Source organism: Papio anubis, chromosome 6 (assembly GCF_008728515.1).
Source record: "Papio anubis isolate 15944 chromosome 6, Panubis1.0, whole genome shotgun sequence".
NCBI classification, from domain to species: domain Eukaryota; kingdom Metazoa; phylum Chordata; class Mammalia; order Primates; family Cercopithecidae; genus Papio; species Papio anubis.
The window spans coordinates 163,667,528-163,680,930 of record NC_044981.1 but is presented as its reverse complement, the minus strand read 5'-3'; the positions used below and the strand labels follow the sequence as shown (position 1 = coordinate 163,680,930).

General features: G+C 46.5%; 1 protein-coding gene across 1 annotated transcript; it reads left to right on the top strand.

Moving 5' to 3' along the window:
- Positions 1-1,591: 1,591 nt before the first annotated feature.
- Positions 1,592-5,332, top strand: GPR31 (G protein-coupled receptor 31). Its single transcript, XM_009206385.4, has one exon. It carries the CDS (start codon positions 2,348-2,350, stop codon positions 3,431-3,433), a length of 1,086 nt encoding a protein of 361 aa, XP_009204649.1. The 5' UTR covers positions 1,592-2,347; the 3' UTR covers positions 3,434-5,332.
- The last annotated feature ends 8,071 nt before the right edge of the window (positions 5,333-13,403 follow it).

Genomic DNA, 13,403 nt, shown 5'->3' with positions numbered 1-13,403 from the left:
ACTTTAGTAATAATAATTATTAAAGTCTTAAACTTGGATCTTATAATTGAAGGCATCAAAACACCATAGGACTGATATTTCACACAAAAGTGTTTTATCGTGTTAGGAGATAATAAGAATAGTTTCTTTAAGTCTATGCATCAGAGAGGCATTAATACATATTCTAGTAAAAGCATCAAGTTCTCATAATGCCCAGACATGGCTCTAAGTGCTTTACCCATAACAGTACCTTGACTACTCAAAATAACTCTGCAAGGAGGTGTTACCATCTTTACCTCTCAGGTGAAGAGCTTGGAGTACAGAGAAGTTAACTTGCTTTCCCAAAACCACACTGCTAATAAGTGGAGAAACAAATATTTTTTTTTTCTTTTTTTTATCTTTCTTTTTTTTTTTTTATTATTATTATACTTTAAGTTCTAGGGTACATGTGCATAACGTGCAGGTTTCTTACATATGTATACTTGTGCCATGTTGCTGTGCTGCACCCATCAACTCGTCAGCACCCATCAACTCGTCATTTACATCAGGTATAACTCCCAATGCAATCCCTCCCCTCTCCCCCTTCCCCATGATAGGCCCCGGTGTGTGATGTTCCCCTTCCTGAGTCCAAGTGATCTCATTGTTCAGTTCCCACCTATGAGTGAGAACATGCAGTGTTTGGTTTTCTGTTCTTGTGATAGTTTGCTAAGAATGATGGTTTCCAGCTGCATCCATGTCCCTACAAAGGACACAAACTCATCCTTTTATATGGCTGCATAGTATTCCATGGTGTATATGTGCCACATTTTCTTAATCCAGTCTGTCACTGATGGACATTTGGGTTGATTCCAAGTCTTTGCTATTGTGAATAGTGCTGCAATAAACATACGTGTGCATGTGTCTTTATAGCAGCATGATTCATAATCCTTTGGGTATATACCCAGTAATGGGATGGCTGGGTCGTATGGTATATCTAGTTCTAGATCCTTGAGGAATCGCCATACTGTTTTCCATAATGGTTGAACTAGTTTACAATCCCACCAACAGTGTAAAAGTGTTCCTATTTCTCCACATCCTCTCCAGCACCTGTTGTTTCCTGACTTTTTAATGATCGCCATTCTAACTGGTGTGAGATGGTATCTCATTGTGGTTTTGATTTGCATTTCTCTGATGGCCAGTGATGATGAGCATTTGAAACAAATATTATAACTAAAATTTACTTAACTCCAAAATTCAAACCAGGCTGAATGGAACCAAGATAAATTAGAGTCAACAGTGGGAGAGAACCAACATAAATTAGGGTTAATGTGGGTAAGACTCACGATGAAGTAGGGTCACCAGTTGGTAAGGATCAAGATGAAGTAGGATCAAGAATGGTTAGGACTGAGATAAATTAGGATCATCAGTGGGTAAGGACCAAGATGCAGTAAGATCAAAAGTGGGAAAAGATCAAGATGAAGTAGGGTCAACGTTGAGTGAAGACCAAGATGAATTAGGGTTAATAGTGGGTAAGGACCAAGGTAAATTAGGTTCAACATTGGGTGAGAACCAAGCATAATAGTGTTATCGATGGATAAGGACTGAGATGTATTAGGGTCACCAGAGGGTAACGATGACTGCACACATTTATTCATCCAAGAAATACCTGTTGATAATGCTGTGTGCCAGGCGTCGTTTGTCACTAGCGACACATGGATATATGGAGTATGTCCCTGGCTGACGAACCTAACTTTCTAGTGGATTCTATGCATCTTTACAAGCCATTGATTTTTCCATGCTTCCAGAGCCCACTCCAGGCCCTGCTAGTCCAGATCCCAATCCAAGTGGTATACTAGGCAGGAAAGACTCCAGCAGAGAAAATAAGATAAATTTGTATTTAACAAAATACAAGTACAAATGAAACCATCGACTATGGAATGAGCAGGTTGTCTCAATTCCCCTTTCAAGTAAATGGGGAGACCACATCTGACCAGTGTGTAAAATCAAGTCCCATGCAGAAGGATTCCAGCAAGCGTCCTTTACGTATGAAAAGGAAGAAGAAAATTTCCCCGTGAAACATACTCAAAGTAGAGAACAATCTTTTTGATTCCATTGTCATTTTAATCGTATACAGACATAGGGGTCTTTGCATAGTTAAACCTTTCCTTGTTTCATAACTGGATGCAAAGCCCTGGTCCCCCAGACGTCGTAGGACATTACTCCTCAGCTTTACAGCCTGGTGATGTGAAGTGAAACACGATTTCCCCTTTCTTATGGCGGAAGAAAACAGAACACAACTGCAAGGGGCTTTTCCCTCCCCTGCTCGTCCTCTTTCCCCAAATGAATTTTGGTTTGCTGTGAACCCTATTTGGCTGAGGAACTGTTCTTGATGGGGAAATGTAGATCTTGTCTACTCTGTGGCAGGAAAAGGCCTTTTCTTTCATTTTGTAAGAAAGAGGACAGAGTTCCTCCTGCATCTGCTCCAGCTATGCCTGCAGCCCAGCACAGCCAGGTGATGCCATTCCCAAACTGCTCAGCCCCCAACACTGTGGTGGCCACAGCTGTGGGTGTCCTGCTGGGGCTGGAGTGCTGGCTGGGTCTGCTGGGCAACGCGGTGGCGCTGTGGACCTTCCTGTTCCGAGTCAGGGTGTGGAAGCCGTATGCTGTCTATCTGCTCAACCTGGCCCTGGCTGACCTGCTGTTGGCCTCGTGTCTGCCGTTCCTGGCTGTCTTCTACCTGAGCCTCCAGGCTTGGCATCTGGGCCACATGGGCTGCTGGGCCCTGCGCTTCCTGCTGGACCTCAGCCGCAGCGTGGGGGTGGCCTTCCTGGCCGCCGTGGCCTTGGACCGGTACCTCCGTGTGGTCCACCGTCAGCTTAAGGTCAACCTGCTGTCTCCTCGGGCGGCGCTGGGGGTCTCGGGCCTCGTCTGGCTCCTGATGGTCGCCCTCACCTGCCCAGGCTTGCTCATCTCTGAGGCCGCCCAGAACTCCACCAGGTGCCACAGTTTCTACCCCACGGCAGACGGCTCCTTCAGCGTCATCTGGCAGGAAGCACTCTCCTGCCTTCAGTTTGTCCTCCCCTTTGGCCTCATCGTGTTCTGCAATGCAGGCATCATCAGAGCTCTCCAGAAAAGACTCCGGGAGCCTGAGAAACAGCCCAAGCTTCGGCGGGCCCAGGCACTGGTCACCGTGGTGGTGGTGCTGTTTACTCTATGCTTTCTGCCCTGCTTCCTGACCAGAGTCCTGATGCACATCGTCCAGAATCTGGGGAGCTTCAGGGCCCTGTGTGCAGTGGCTCATACCTCGGAAGTCACGGGCGGCCTCACCTACCTGCACAGTGTGCTCAACCCCGTGGTGTACTGCTTCTCCAGCCCCACCTTCAGGAGCTCCTATCGGAGGGTCTTCCACACCCTCCGAGGCAAAGGGCAGGCAGCAGAGCCCCCAGGTTTCGACCCCAGAGACTCCTATTCCTGACAACAGCCAGCGTCCTCAACACCCGTGTTTATGGAACTACCTGCGACCTAAATCATTATCACTCCTACTTTGGGATTCTGGAAGAAGAGGAAATCGTGAGACTGCAATACAAGGATCACAGCATAAACATGGGCACAGTTGCTGCAGGTGTGGTCTTATACTTTGTTGACCGGGATGGTCCTCTGTGATTTTACCCTGTAGAGCGGCAAATCAAAATGAACAAGCCAGAACCTCCTCCTACCCAACTATGATGCAGATTCAGTCGCTGAACTGAAAAGTCGGGCAGCTACTGCATCTCCACACTTGAAGAAATGTAATTTGCTAAATCCGTGAAGGAAGAGAAGAAAGCCGGGTGCTGGCATCTTTCCAACTCTACTTGGTCTCGGCAAGTCACTTTCATTTACTGTGCTTCAGTTTTAAATGCAAAAAAAGCTATGTTTTCTTCTCACCTGCTATGCAGACTGGGGATGACCGACATCAGAAAGTGCCCTGGTTCTAAAAGGAGGCTCTGCTGTCTATAAGGTACTGTTGTCCATGCTAGGCTTTATTTGGAGCATAACGTTTTTGTTTTCATAAAATTTTGCTTCATTTTTCTAGATTATACATCATGTTAAGGAAAATGTAGTGAGTTCTCTAGTTTACTGTAAGAAACTTTGTCCTGATACATTTCTGGAATTTGCCTCTAGAGCTGCTTTTTAAGTTTGAATGCCTAAAAGGCTTTTGAAATGTACTTTGCTTCCCCTGATGTGAAAAAAGGGTCACAGAACTTTATGCCTCCTGGGAGAAGTACACAATGTAAGATATCTCGTGGCCTTTGAAATGGTCATTTCTAACCCCGCTGGCACAGCTGGTGGACAACGGTACACGGGACCTGCCAGGGTTCCATGGGCCACAGTGTGAAGCTGGGCAGGTGTCCAACCCCAGCCCCTGGATGCCGTTACAATGGCTGCATCTTTTCATCTCATTCCTTGTGAATTGTATTCCAAAACTGAGTCTCATGATAATGATAAAAGATTTCCAAAGTCACTTTCCTTGTTGCCTTATCTCTCATTCTCTGCTCAAACCTAGACGTTTGCTTAGGACCAAAAAGCAGTCACCACCATGCCCAGAGGAGATGGAAGGCCTGCCTTGTCACCGACATGGGCCTCCTGAGCCTCCCTTCAGCCTCCCTGGAGCTGCACTCCTGCTATTCATGTGCAGAAACTATTCTTTATCTCCTAACACGATACAACACTTTTGTGCTAAATATCAGTTCTATGGTGTTTTGATGCCTTCGATTATCCCACAGGGGTAGTCCCAAGCTTTCTGTCAAATTCGAGGCCAAAAATGATGGCTTTAGGCAACAGAAAATGGCAAATCTCCCATCTGCAGAGCTGACGGCTTGCCAGGGAGGTTCCTTATCAGAACCAAATTTGAAATGCGGGAGTGGGTTCCGCCTGTTCTAAGAAAGGATGTAAAAATCTGCCTAACAAAAGGAGTGTCATTTGGAATTCTACCAGCATTACTTTGCTACTGTCTGAGGTTTTATTTCCTCCTAAGTTAATAGAATTTCAAAGGGCTAAGAAAGGAACAGTGACCAGATAGTTGTGAGATGGCTGAATAAAATTCCTTAAGGTGGACATGTTCTACGCTGTGCCTGTTTTCTACCCTTGAAACAGAAAAGAAATATCTTCGTTTTTCTCTCCCTGATCTTAACGCATATATAAATTTTAAATGCCGCTTTGAAAAACCTAACATTTAACAGAATCATTTTTTATATCATAATAAATCCCCCATAAGCATTCACAATAGTCTACACCATGGGTGTTTCTTAACTGTTTTTCTGCTGTTGGATGTTGAGATCCGTAACTCTCTGCGCAGGTGGAATCCACGCAGTGAAGTGGCATGGTCCCCTGACAGATGCCCTGTAGGAATAGACCCCCACAGATGGGGACAGACACCCTGTAGGAATAGACCCCCTGACAGACACCCTGTAGGAATAGATCCCCTGACGCAAGCATGTATAAGTTGGGCCCCGATAGATGCCTGTATGGAATGGGCCTGACAGGCATGCCCCTGTGGAGATAGACCCCCTGGCAGGCCCTGTAGGAATGAACCCACAGACGGGGACAGGCCTGTAGGGAACAGGCCCCCACAGGCGTGGGGGACAGAGTGCACCCTCTAGCCAGGAACAGACCCCCACAGATGGGGACAGATGCCCTGTAGGAACAGACCCCCACAGATGGGGACAGATGCCCTGTAGGAACAGACCCCCACAGATGGGGACAGGCGCCCTGCAGGAATAGACCCCCACAGGAGGGATACAGCCCGCCCCTCCACTCATAGGAAACGCTCTGCAGGCCAGCACTCTGCACAGGGACTTCATGGGGCTACCAACTCTCCCAAACGCCGTGATATATGCCTTTTTCCCTAGGGGTGCACTGTCTTTTCTCCAGCATGCCGCAACTTTCTGTATACTCTGCCCTCACTGCGTGCATTTTTAGCCTAGGCGAAATCCCCTGTCTCTGGGGAGGTCTCAGCTCCACACTGCTGTCTCTCGAATTCTTTCTGACATCGCCTGGGTGGAGCTAGCCGCCCTCCACTCTGCTCACAGGTGTGCCTGATGCAGTGCTGCAAGCCTAGGGGGTCCAGAGCTTTTAGGAGGCCCTGATACCTCGGCCAGCCCCAGGTGTTCTGGTTCACTTGGCCTGGGGAGGAGCCTGGGCACTGGTAGGTCTGAAGTTCCTTCATTAATTCTATCCATGGGCAGCCAAGTCTGAGACTCACCGGGTGAGTGGCTCAGGGCCTGGGCAACAACATCCTGCCCCATCACTTCTTAGCTCTGTGACCCGGGACAAATCACTTCACTACTCTCAACTTTCCCCTTCTGTAAAATGGGGATAAAAATGTACCTTGTGGGATTATGGTGGGGATGAGGTAAAATAGCACAAAACATTTAGCACAGAGCCTGGTGTGTCATAAGCGTTCAGTAAATACTAATTTGCTGTTTTTCAGTGATCACACAATTCTATTTTCATTGCTTACTTCCCCAACCAGACTGTGGGGCCTTTGGGGACATAGTTTTCCCCTCTGTGTTCTCAACACAGAACCTGGCATGGGAAGGGTGTTTTAGGAACTGGAAGTTGACAAGTTCTGTGAAATCAGAGTGATTATCATTCTTCTTGGGTAGCAGATCCTTTTGGGATCTTCTGTGGTCCTTCCGTGTGCCTCATTTTGCTTCTCACATCTATGAAATGGGACTTTTCTTGTCCCTCAGGAGGCTGAGGATCACGTGAGTGGCCACCACCTCTGGGGATATTTCTCACGTGTCCAGCCCCGTAGCATCAAAGGAGCATCCACAGCACTGCACACAGATGGTGTTTCTTCTTCAAGGAGATGAGATAGCAAGGGTCTTATTCTTCTCCAGGTTATTGTCACTGAATAAGGAAATGACTCAAAAGGGAAGTGTGGACAGACGGTGAGTGGCGAGTCTCAGGACCACAACTGTTTTGCTGCCAGTAGCAAGTTCCAGTTTCTTTTCTGCTGTGACTCACTTGTTGTGATGAGGCAGGGGCACCGTCATGTCTGAGAGCCATGCAAATCAGCACGGTCAGAATTCTGGCAGATCCAGGAAGGACCGCTGGGAGCTTCAGTCTCCACGGGAGGGATGAATTGCTTCTCCGTACAGAGGCAGTGCTATCAGCTGGGAAACTCCGCTAGTTGTTTCTCTTTCTAAAATCTACTGGGCAACAGCTAGAGAAAGCTCGTCCTCTCTTCTCATAATCATTTCTGCCAGTAATGAAATAAACGCTTTCGAGTTTCTTAAAGGTCAGGACAATAAAAGAACTCTGCATTTGCCTGTGGGCATGGCTGGGGACTATGAAATGCATTTCGAGACTCTCAGGGGATTCCAGAACATTCCACTAAGTGCTTGTGAGGTCCTCAAATAATAGCCATCCTCACAATGCCTCTTTAGCATGTGTGGTAAAAGACACATAAAACGTATCATTCTCATCATTTTTAAGTGCAATTCATTGGCAGTAAGTACATTCACATTGTTGTGCAACCACCACCACCAGCCACCTCCAGAACTCTCCTCAGCTGGTAAAACTGAAACTCTGCCCCATTATACAGCAACCCCAGACTTCCCTTTCCCCGGCCCCCATCAACAACCACTCTACTTTTTCTCGCTATGGATTTGACCACTCTATGTTCCTTCTATGACTGGAAACCTATAGGATTTTCCTTTTATGGCAAGATTATTCTACTTAGCATAATATCCTCAAGGCTCACCCATGTGACAGCCTATGCCAGAATTTCCTTGTTTTCTGAAGGATGAATAGTATTCCACTGCTTGCATACGCCACATTCTGCTTATCCACTCATCCGTGGGTTACCTCCACCTTTTGGTTGCTGTAAATAGTGCTGTTGTGAACACAGGTGTACAAACATCTCTTGGAGAACTACTTGAGTTCTTTTGCATATATACCCGGGAGTGGAATTTCTGAGTCATATGACAATTCAATGTTTGATGTTTTGAGGAACTGCCATATCGTTTTCCACAGCAGCTGCACTTTTTGCATTCCCACCAACAGCACACAAGGGTTCCAGTTTCTTCACATCCTCACCAGCACTCGTTCTTCTCCAGCTTGTTTGTCTGTTTGTTTTCACAGTAGCTCTCCTAATGGATGTGAGGTGGAGAAATGCTTCTTTGAAAATCAGGAAATGCTCAGTATCTTCAGAAACTAAGAAGAAATCTCTGTAGCTGGACCCTGGACACTACAACCAGGCCAACAATAAGTGTATAATGTGGCCACACCACACTCTAGTCCATGAGATCACAGGCCATTTCCATTTTTAAGTCTCCTTTGTCACTGAAATCGCAAGTTAGAGGACAAGTGTATCCAGGAATTCTGTCAGCATGACCGTGATCAGCAGCAGAGTGTCCTCGTGGCAGCTCCATGTGCCATTGGATCATCTTCTCTCATGCCCCCGAGCTCTGCAATTAGAATAGGAGCCTGAACCTCCCGTTCCATCACACAGCTAAAAAGCAGCAGCGATAAGACTCAAACTAAGGGCCTACAGGCCTTGAGTCCAGGAAACTGCAGCATCTCCACTCATCTCATACTCCACATTTTGGTTTGCGGGTTCCCTGGACTGGAAGTTTGTAGGCCCTTAGTTTGGGTCTTGTCTCTGCTCCTCTGTAGCTGTGTGGTCTTGGGCACATCATCACGTGGTGTCTACGTTTTTATCTGAAAAAATGAAGATAGTGACACCTTCTTCAAGGGACTGTGAAGACGGCTGAACAAACACATGAAAGTACCACTCAAAACCAACCATGGGGATTCAGCTGCCTGTAGGCCAGGCCCTGCCCAGCATGCAGAGAAGAGATCAATGTTTCCCTCAGTATAACTTAGAAGGCCACATTCTCCTCTCCACAAATGGCACAAGATTTTTCAATAAAAAGGGGACCCTTAAAAAATATTGTGTGGGTTGTGGTGAGAAAACAAAGGGATAGTGAAAACAGAAGAGCGAAAGATCTTCTCTTTTGTCTTCCCTGGGTAGGACCCTTTCACTTTCCTTCCTCCCAGCATTGCAGCAATGCTGCTGTTACACAGAGAGCCCAGCCCTCTTGTTTTCTTCTTTCTCTTCAGGTAATGCTCCCTTACTCCTTCACTCTCTGACATTTCAAAACCCAGTTCATTTAATGACCTTCCTTTACGAGAATGTGACATGCACTCCTATATGGCCCTGGCTGTTTTATCTTCAATTCCTCATAATCAGCCTGCTGTGATTTGAATGTCCTCTCCAAAACTCAAGGTGAAACTTAATTGTCATTCTAACAGGGCGAGAGGTGAGACTTTAAGAAGTGATTAGGTCATGGGGCCCCACCCACATGAATGAATGGGTTAGTTATAGCAAGAATGGGCCCCTTGGGCTTTCTCTTTCACACACACTTGCTTGCCCTTCTACTCTTCCATTGTGAGATAACATAGTAAGAAGGCCCTCATGAGATGCAGCTGCTGATCCTGGACTTCCCAGCCTCCAGAACCATGAGTTAAATCAACCTCTATTCTTTATAAATTACCCTGTCTCTAGAATTCAGTTACAGCAAGAGAAAACGGACTCATACACTGACACACCTTTCCATAAATCAGACACATGGTTTGAGAGTGTAGACAGTCTATGTACGTCTGCTTCCATAAGCCAGCACAGCCAAAATGCAAAAGGCCCCAATGTCGTGGTATAATAAGTAGTTGTTGTTGACAAAACCTATGAGATAAGCAAGGAAGGTATCAATATCCTCATTTATAGATCAGAGAACTGATACTCCAAGAGGCTCAGGAGCTTGGCCAAGCCTGCATGGTCACTAAATGACAAAACCGAGATGCAGTCCTAGATCTCCTGGAACTGCTCCAGCGCTCTTACGTTGTGGTCTCCACTTGTCTTAGTCCCTTTGGGCTACTCTAACACAACACTGTAGACTGGGTAATTTATAAATAGCAGGAATGCGTTGATTGCAACTCTGGAGCCTGGGAAGTCCAAGATAAGGTGCCAGCAGATTCAGTGTCTGGTGACAGCTGTTCTCAGCTTCAAAGATGGCACCATGTTGCTGTGCCCTCACACAGCTGGGATTACAGGTGCACACCATCATGTCTAGCTAATTTTTGTGTTTTTAGTTGAGACAGAGTTTCGCTATGCTGCCCAAGTTGGTATCAAACTCCTGGCCTCAAGTGATCTACCCACCTCGGCCTCCTGAAGTGCTGGAATTAGAGGCATGAGCCACCATGCCCAACCCTACCACCACAGGTTTTAACATGAATTTTGTGGGGAACATGAATCTTCAGACTATAGCCCCCATTTTTCTCCTCTTTGCCACCTTTGTCTTTGGGCTTATTTTTGCTCACTTATATTTTGATTTTCTTTATATCCAGAGGTGTTCTGGCAAACGGACTCTCTGTAGAAAAAGGAAAGCAGTAGAAAAGTAGCATTTTCTAGTTTCCATTGTGTATATACTCCCAGCATGGCTGATGTCAAGCTACCAGCAGTTTTAACAACTGGCTGTCCAAATTCCTAAATATTTCACAGCCGACTCCCCGGAACGTCACTGCCTATGACCCCTTCTTTGCTGTGCCATCAGTCCCCAAGAGCTGTGTGTCTGCCACTCTTGACCTGCTGTTGCCCATGCAGAATAGAAGACTAGGACAGAAATGAAATACATTAAAGGTATCCAAAGAAGAATTTCCTGCAGACCTCAATAGAAAAACGTCTACAAGGGTTGGCAAGGAGAACAGATGCTGAGCTTGGACTCGAGAAGGTGCCGGAAGCCAGTGGTCCTGGCCAACATTTGACCCTGGCCACATGCTTGCTTGCTGTCAACTCAAATGCATCACCTGCACCTGGTGGAGACTTTCAGAAACATCTTGCCATGAAATATCTTCTTAAAGGGCACCACACAGTCACCAAATCCAGGCGCCCAGAAGAAACTCAGTGAAATGCTTCACAGCTTTATCATTTAGTAACTGGAGGATGACAAAGGCAAGGCCTTTGATTTCCAAAGAACTAAAATAAGGCAAGAGGCTGAGACAGATGGGGCATGAAGCCAAATATCCTTGGATTAAAGTTTCGGGTTCTCCATGTGTCAGTTGTAACTTACACCCTCCAGTAAGTCACATAACTACCTTGTTTCCATGTCTATAAAAGGGAGGTCATGCTAATCTGTACCCAGTAAGGTTCTCGGAAGCATTGAATTGCTAAGGCAGCCCCCTTCAACATGAATTCATGCCAACGCTTGTCCTTGGAGATGCCCCACAGGAAAGTTCCATGATGAAATATGTTTGGGAAACACTGAATTCTGCACCCTCAATGGATCAGACTCCGCTTTTTTGTAATGAGTGAATAAAACAGCAATGCATCTACAGATATGGGAAATTAAGATTATTTTGAGGGAATATTTTAAGTGAAAAGAAAACTTAGACATGTAAGAGCAACCAAAAAGTGCTCTTTTACAGATTTCTCTTTTACAGGATTTCTCTTTTACAGATTTTCTTCCAAAAGTATACAATAACATGGAACAGTTGTTTTGTTGTATTTAACATTCCAATAAAGGATAGCAGCATTAATATTGGGCCCAAACTACTTCTTGTTTCCTAAGTTAAGCCAACTGAGTCCAACATGGTAGGAATTGTAGGAATTGGGGAAGAGGCTGGGTCTCCTCCATGGCTCATTAGCAGTTGGTAACCAGTTTCCACCCTGTCCACCCTGACTTTCTTGCCTACACCCCACCTCCCCATGCAGGCCCCAGGATGCTCTTGTCTGAATTGTGATGATGTTTATGACATACTTACTCTAAGACAGTATTTATTTATATTACACACACATGGGATAAGTACTATCATTAATGCCCATTTTACAGATAAGAAAACTGGGACTGTGAGGGTTGGAATAACTCACAAAAACTCACACGACCAGCAAGGGACAAGACTAGGACTCAAATGCCAGATGTAGGCTCTAGGGGATGGCTCTGCCCTCCCTCCTATCTCTCCTATCTGCTGGTGAAACCTAGAGACTGCATTTCCCAGCAGCCACCTGTTTCCAAAAGTCATACAAAGACAAAAAAAAAACTGAGTTTGCCAAGGAAATGAGTTGGGCCAAGACCACTAACTTTGTGTGTGTCAACCTCCTCCCTTGGGATGTGGCTGCCAACTCAGGCTGTGGCCGCTTGGAGCACATGAAGGAATCCTCTCTGTCAGCCCAGCTCAGCCCATAGAAAGGAGAACAAAATGCTCCCCACATCTTCATTCAAAAGGGACAGTTTGCTTAATGTGCCACTTTGAGTCAACAAGGGAATTGAGTCTTCCTTCTGTGACATTTCTGCTACCATTTTCACTTTACATCTCTAGCAGTTTCTGGAGACAAGAGTGGGATGGAAATCAGCCCCCAGAGAGTTTCCCTTTGCTCCTAGATGCCAAGGCAGCCCTTCCAGGCAAGAGGCATCTCTGTCTACAGAGGGAGAAGGGGGAGGAGGAGGAAGCAGATGAGAGGGAGAAGACATCAGACCCAGACATGCGCTCTCTATTAGACCCAGAACACCTGCTTTGCCATCACAGACCTGGCAGCTAGGGTGGGGAGCAAGTTCCTGGGCTGGCGGCTGTGTATTGGCCACTTAAATACCTTTCATCTCACAACCCTTTAACTGGCTGTCCAAGGCCTAAATTCAGCTGACCGACAAATTTTGATTGGCTCACAAATAATGTTAAAATGCGCACATTATATTTAGTTGAGTTGTTTTTGTTTTTCAAGTGAGTCTCCGTATTTTTAAAAGGCTAGATTTCAGCCCTTCTTGAACACCAGAAGATTTGCAAGCCCTGAGCCCTCACTCCCGCTCTGCATTGGCTGGGCCGAGGAGCTGGCGCCCAGAGGTGGGGTGTGCTCACCCTTCTCCCATTCAGGTCCCTGCCTCATTCCTGCAGGCATGTATGTGTGTGGACCACACTTCACCGGGTTTCAGACATCATTTTGGTGTCCTTTCCTTGGGAAGTATGATGCTCAATTTCATAAGTGAACCTGGCCAGGCCATGGTGCCCGATGGTCAGACACAAGTCTAGACGCTGCGGTGGGGGTTCACTGAGGCTGTGATGAGTGCCTGTTCTCAGTTGACTCTGAGTAGAGCAGGTGACCCTTCACAATGCCTGTGGGCCTCATCCCATCCCTTGGCTTTAAGAGCAAAATCTGCGGGTTCCTGGAGAAGGAATCCCACCTCCATTCTGCGCTTGAGTTTCCCTCCTGCCAGCCTGCCCTATGGGTCTCAGACTCGCCCGCCTCAAGCTTGGGCACCAATGCCTTTAAATAAATCCCTTAATCTACATGCACCACTTGTGATTCTGCCTTCCTGGAGAGCCACGGCTGACAGTCAGGAATGTGCTATGCAACCAGAGGCAGCGATTTCGGGGATGGCTGGTGGTGCAGATTTTCAAAAGGTTTTCTTTTA

Bases quoted from the DNA above. Each gene is read 5' to 3' on its own strand.
- GPR31 (XM_009206385.4), top strand. From the start codon at position 2,348: ATGGGGAAATGTAGATCTTGTCTACTCTGTGGCAGGAAAAGGCCTTTT.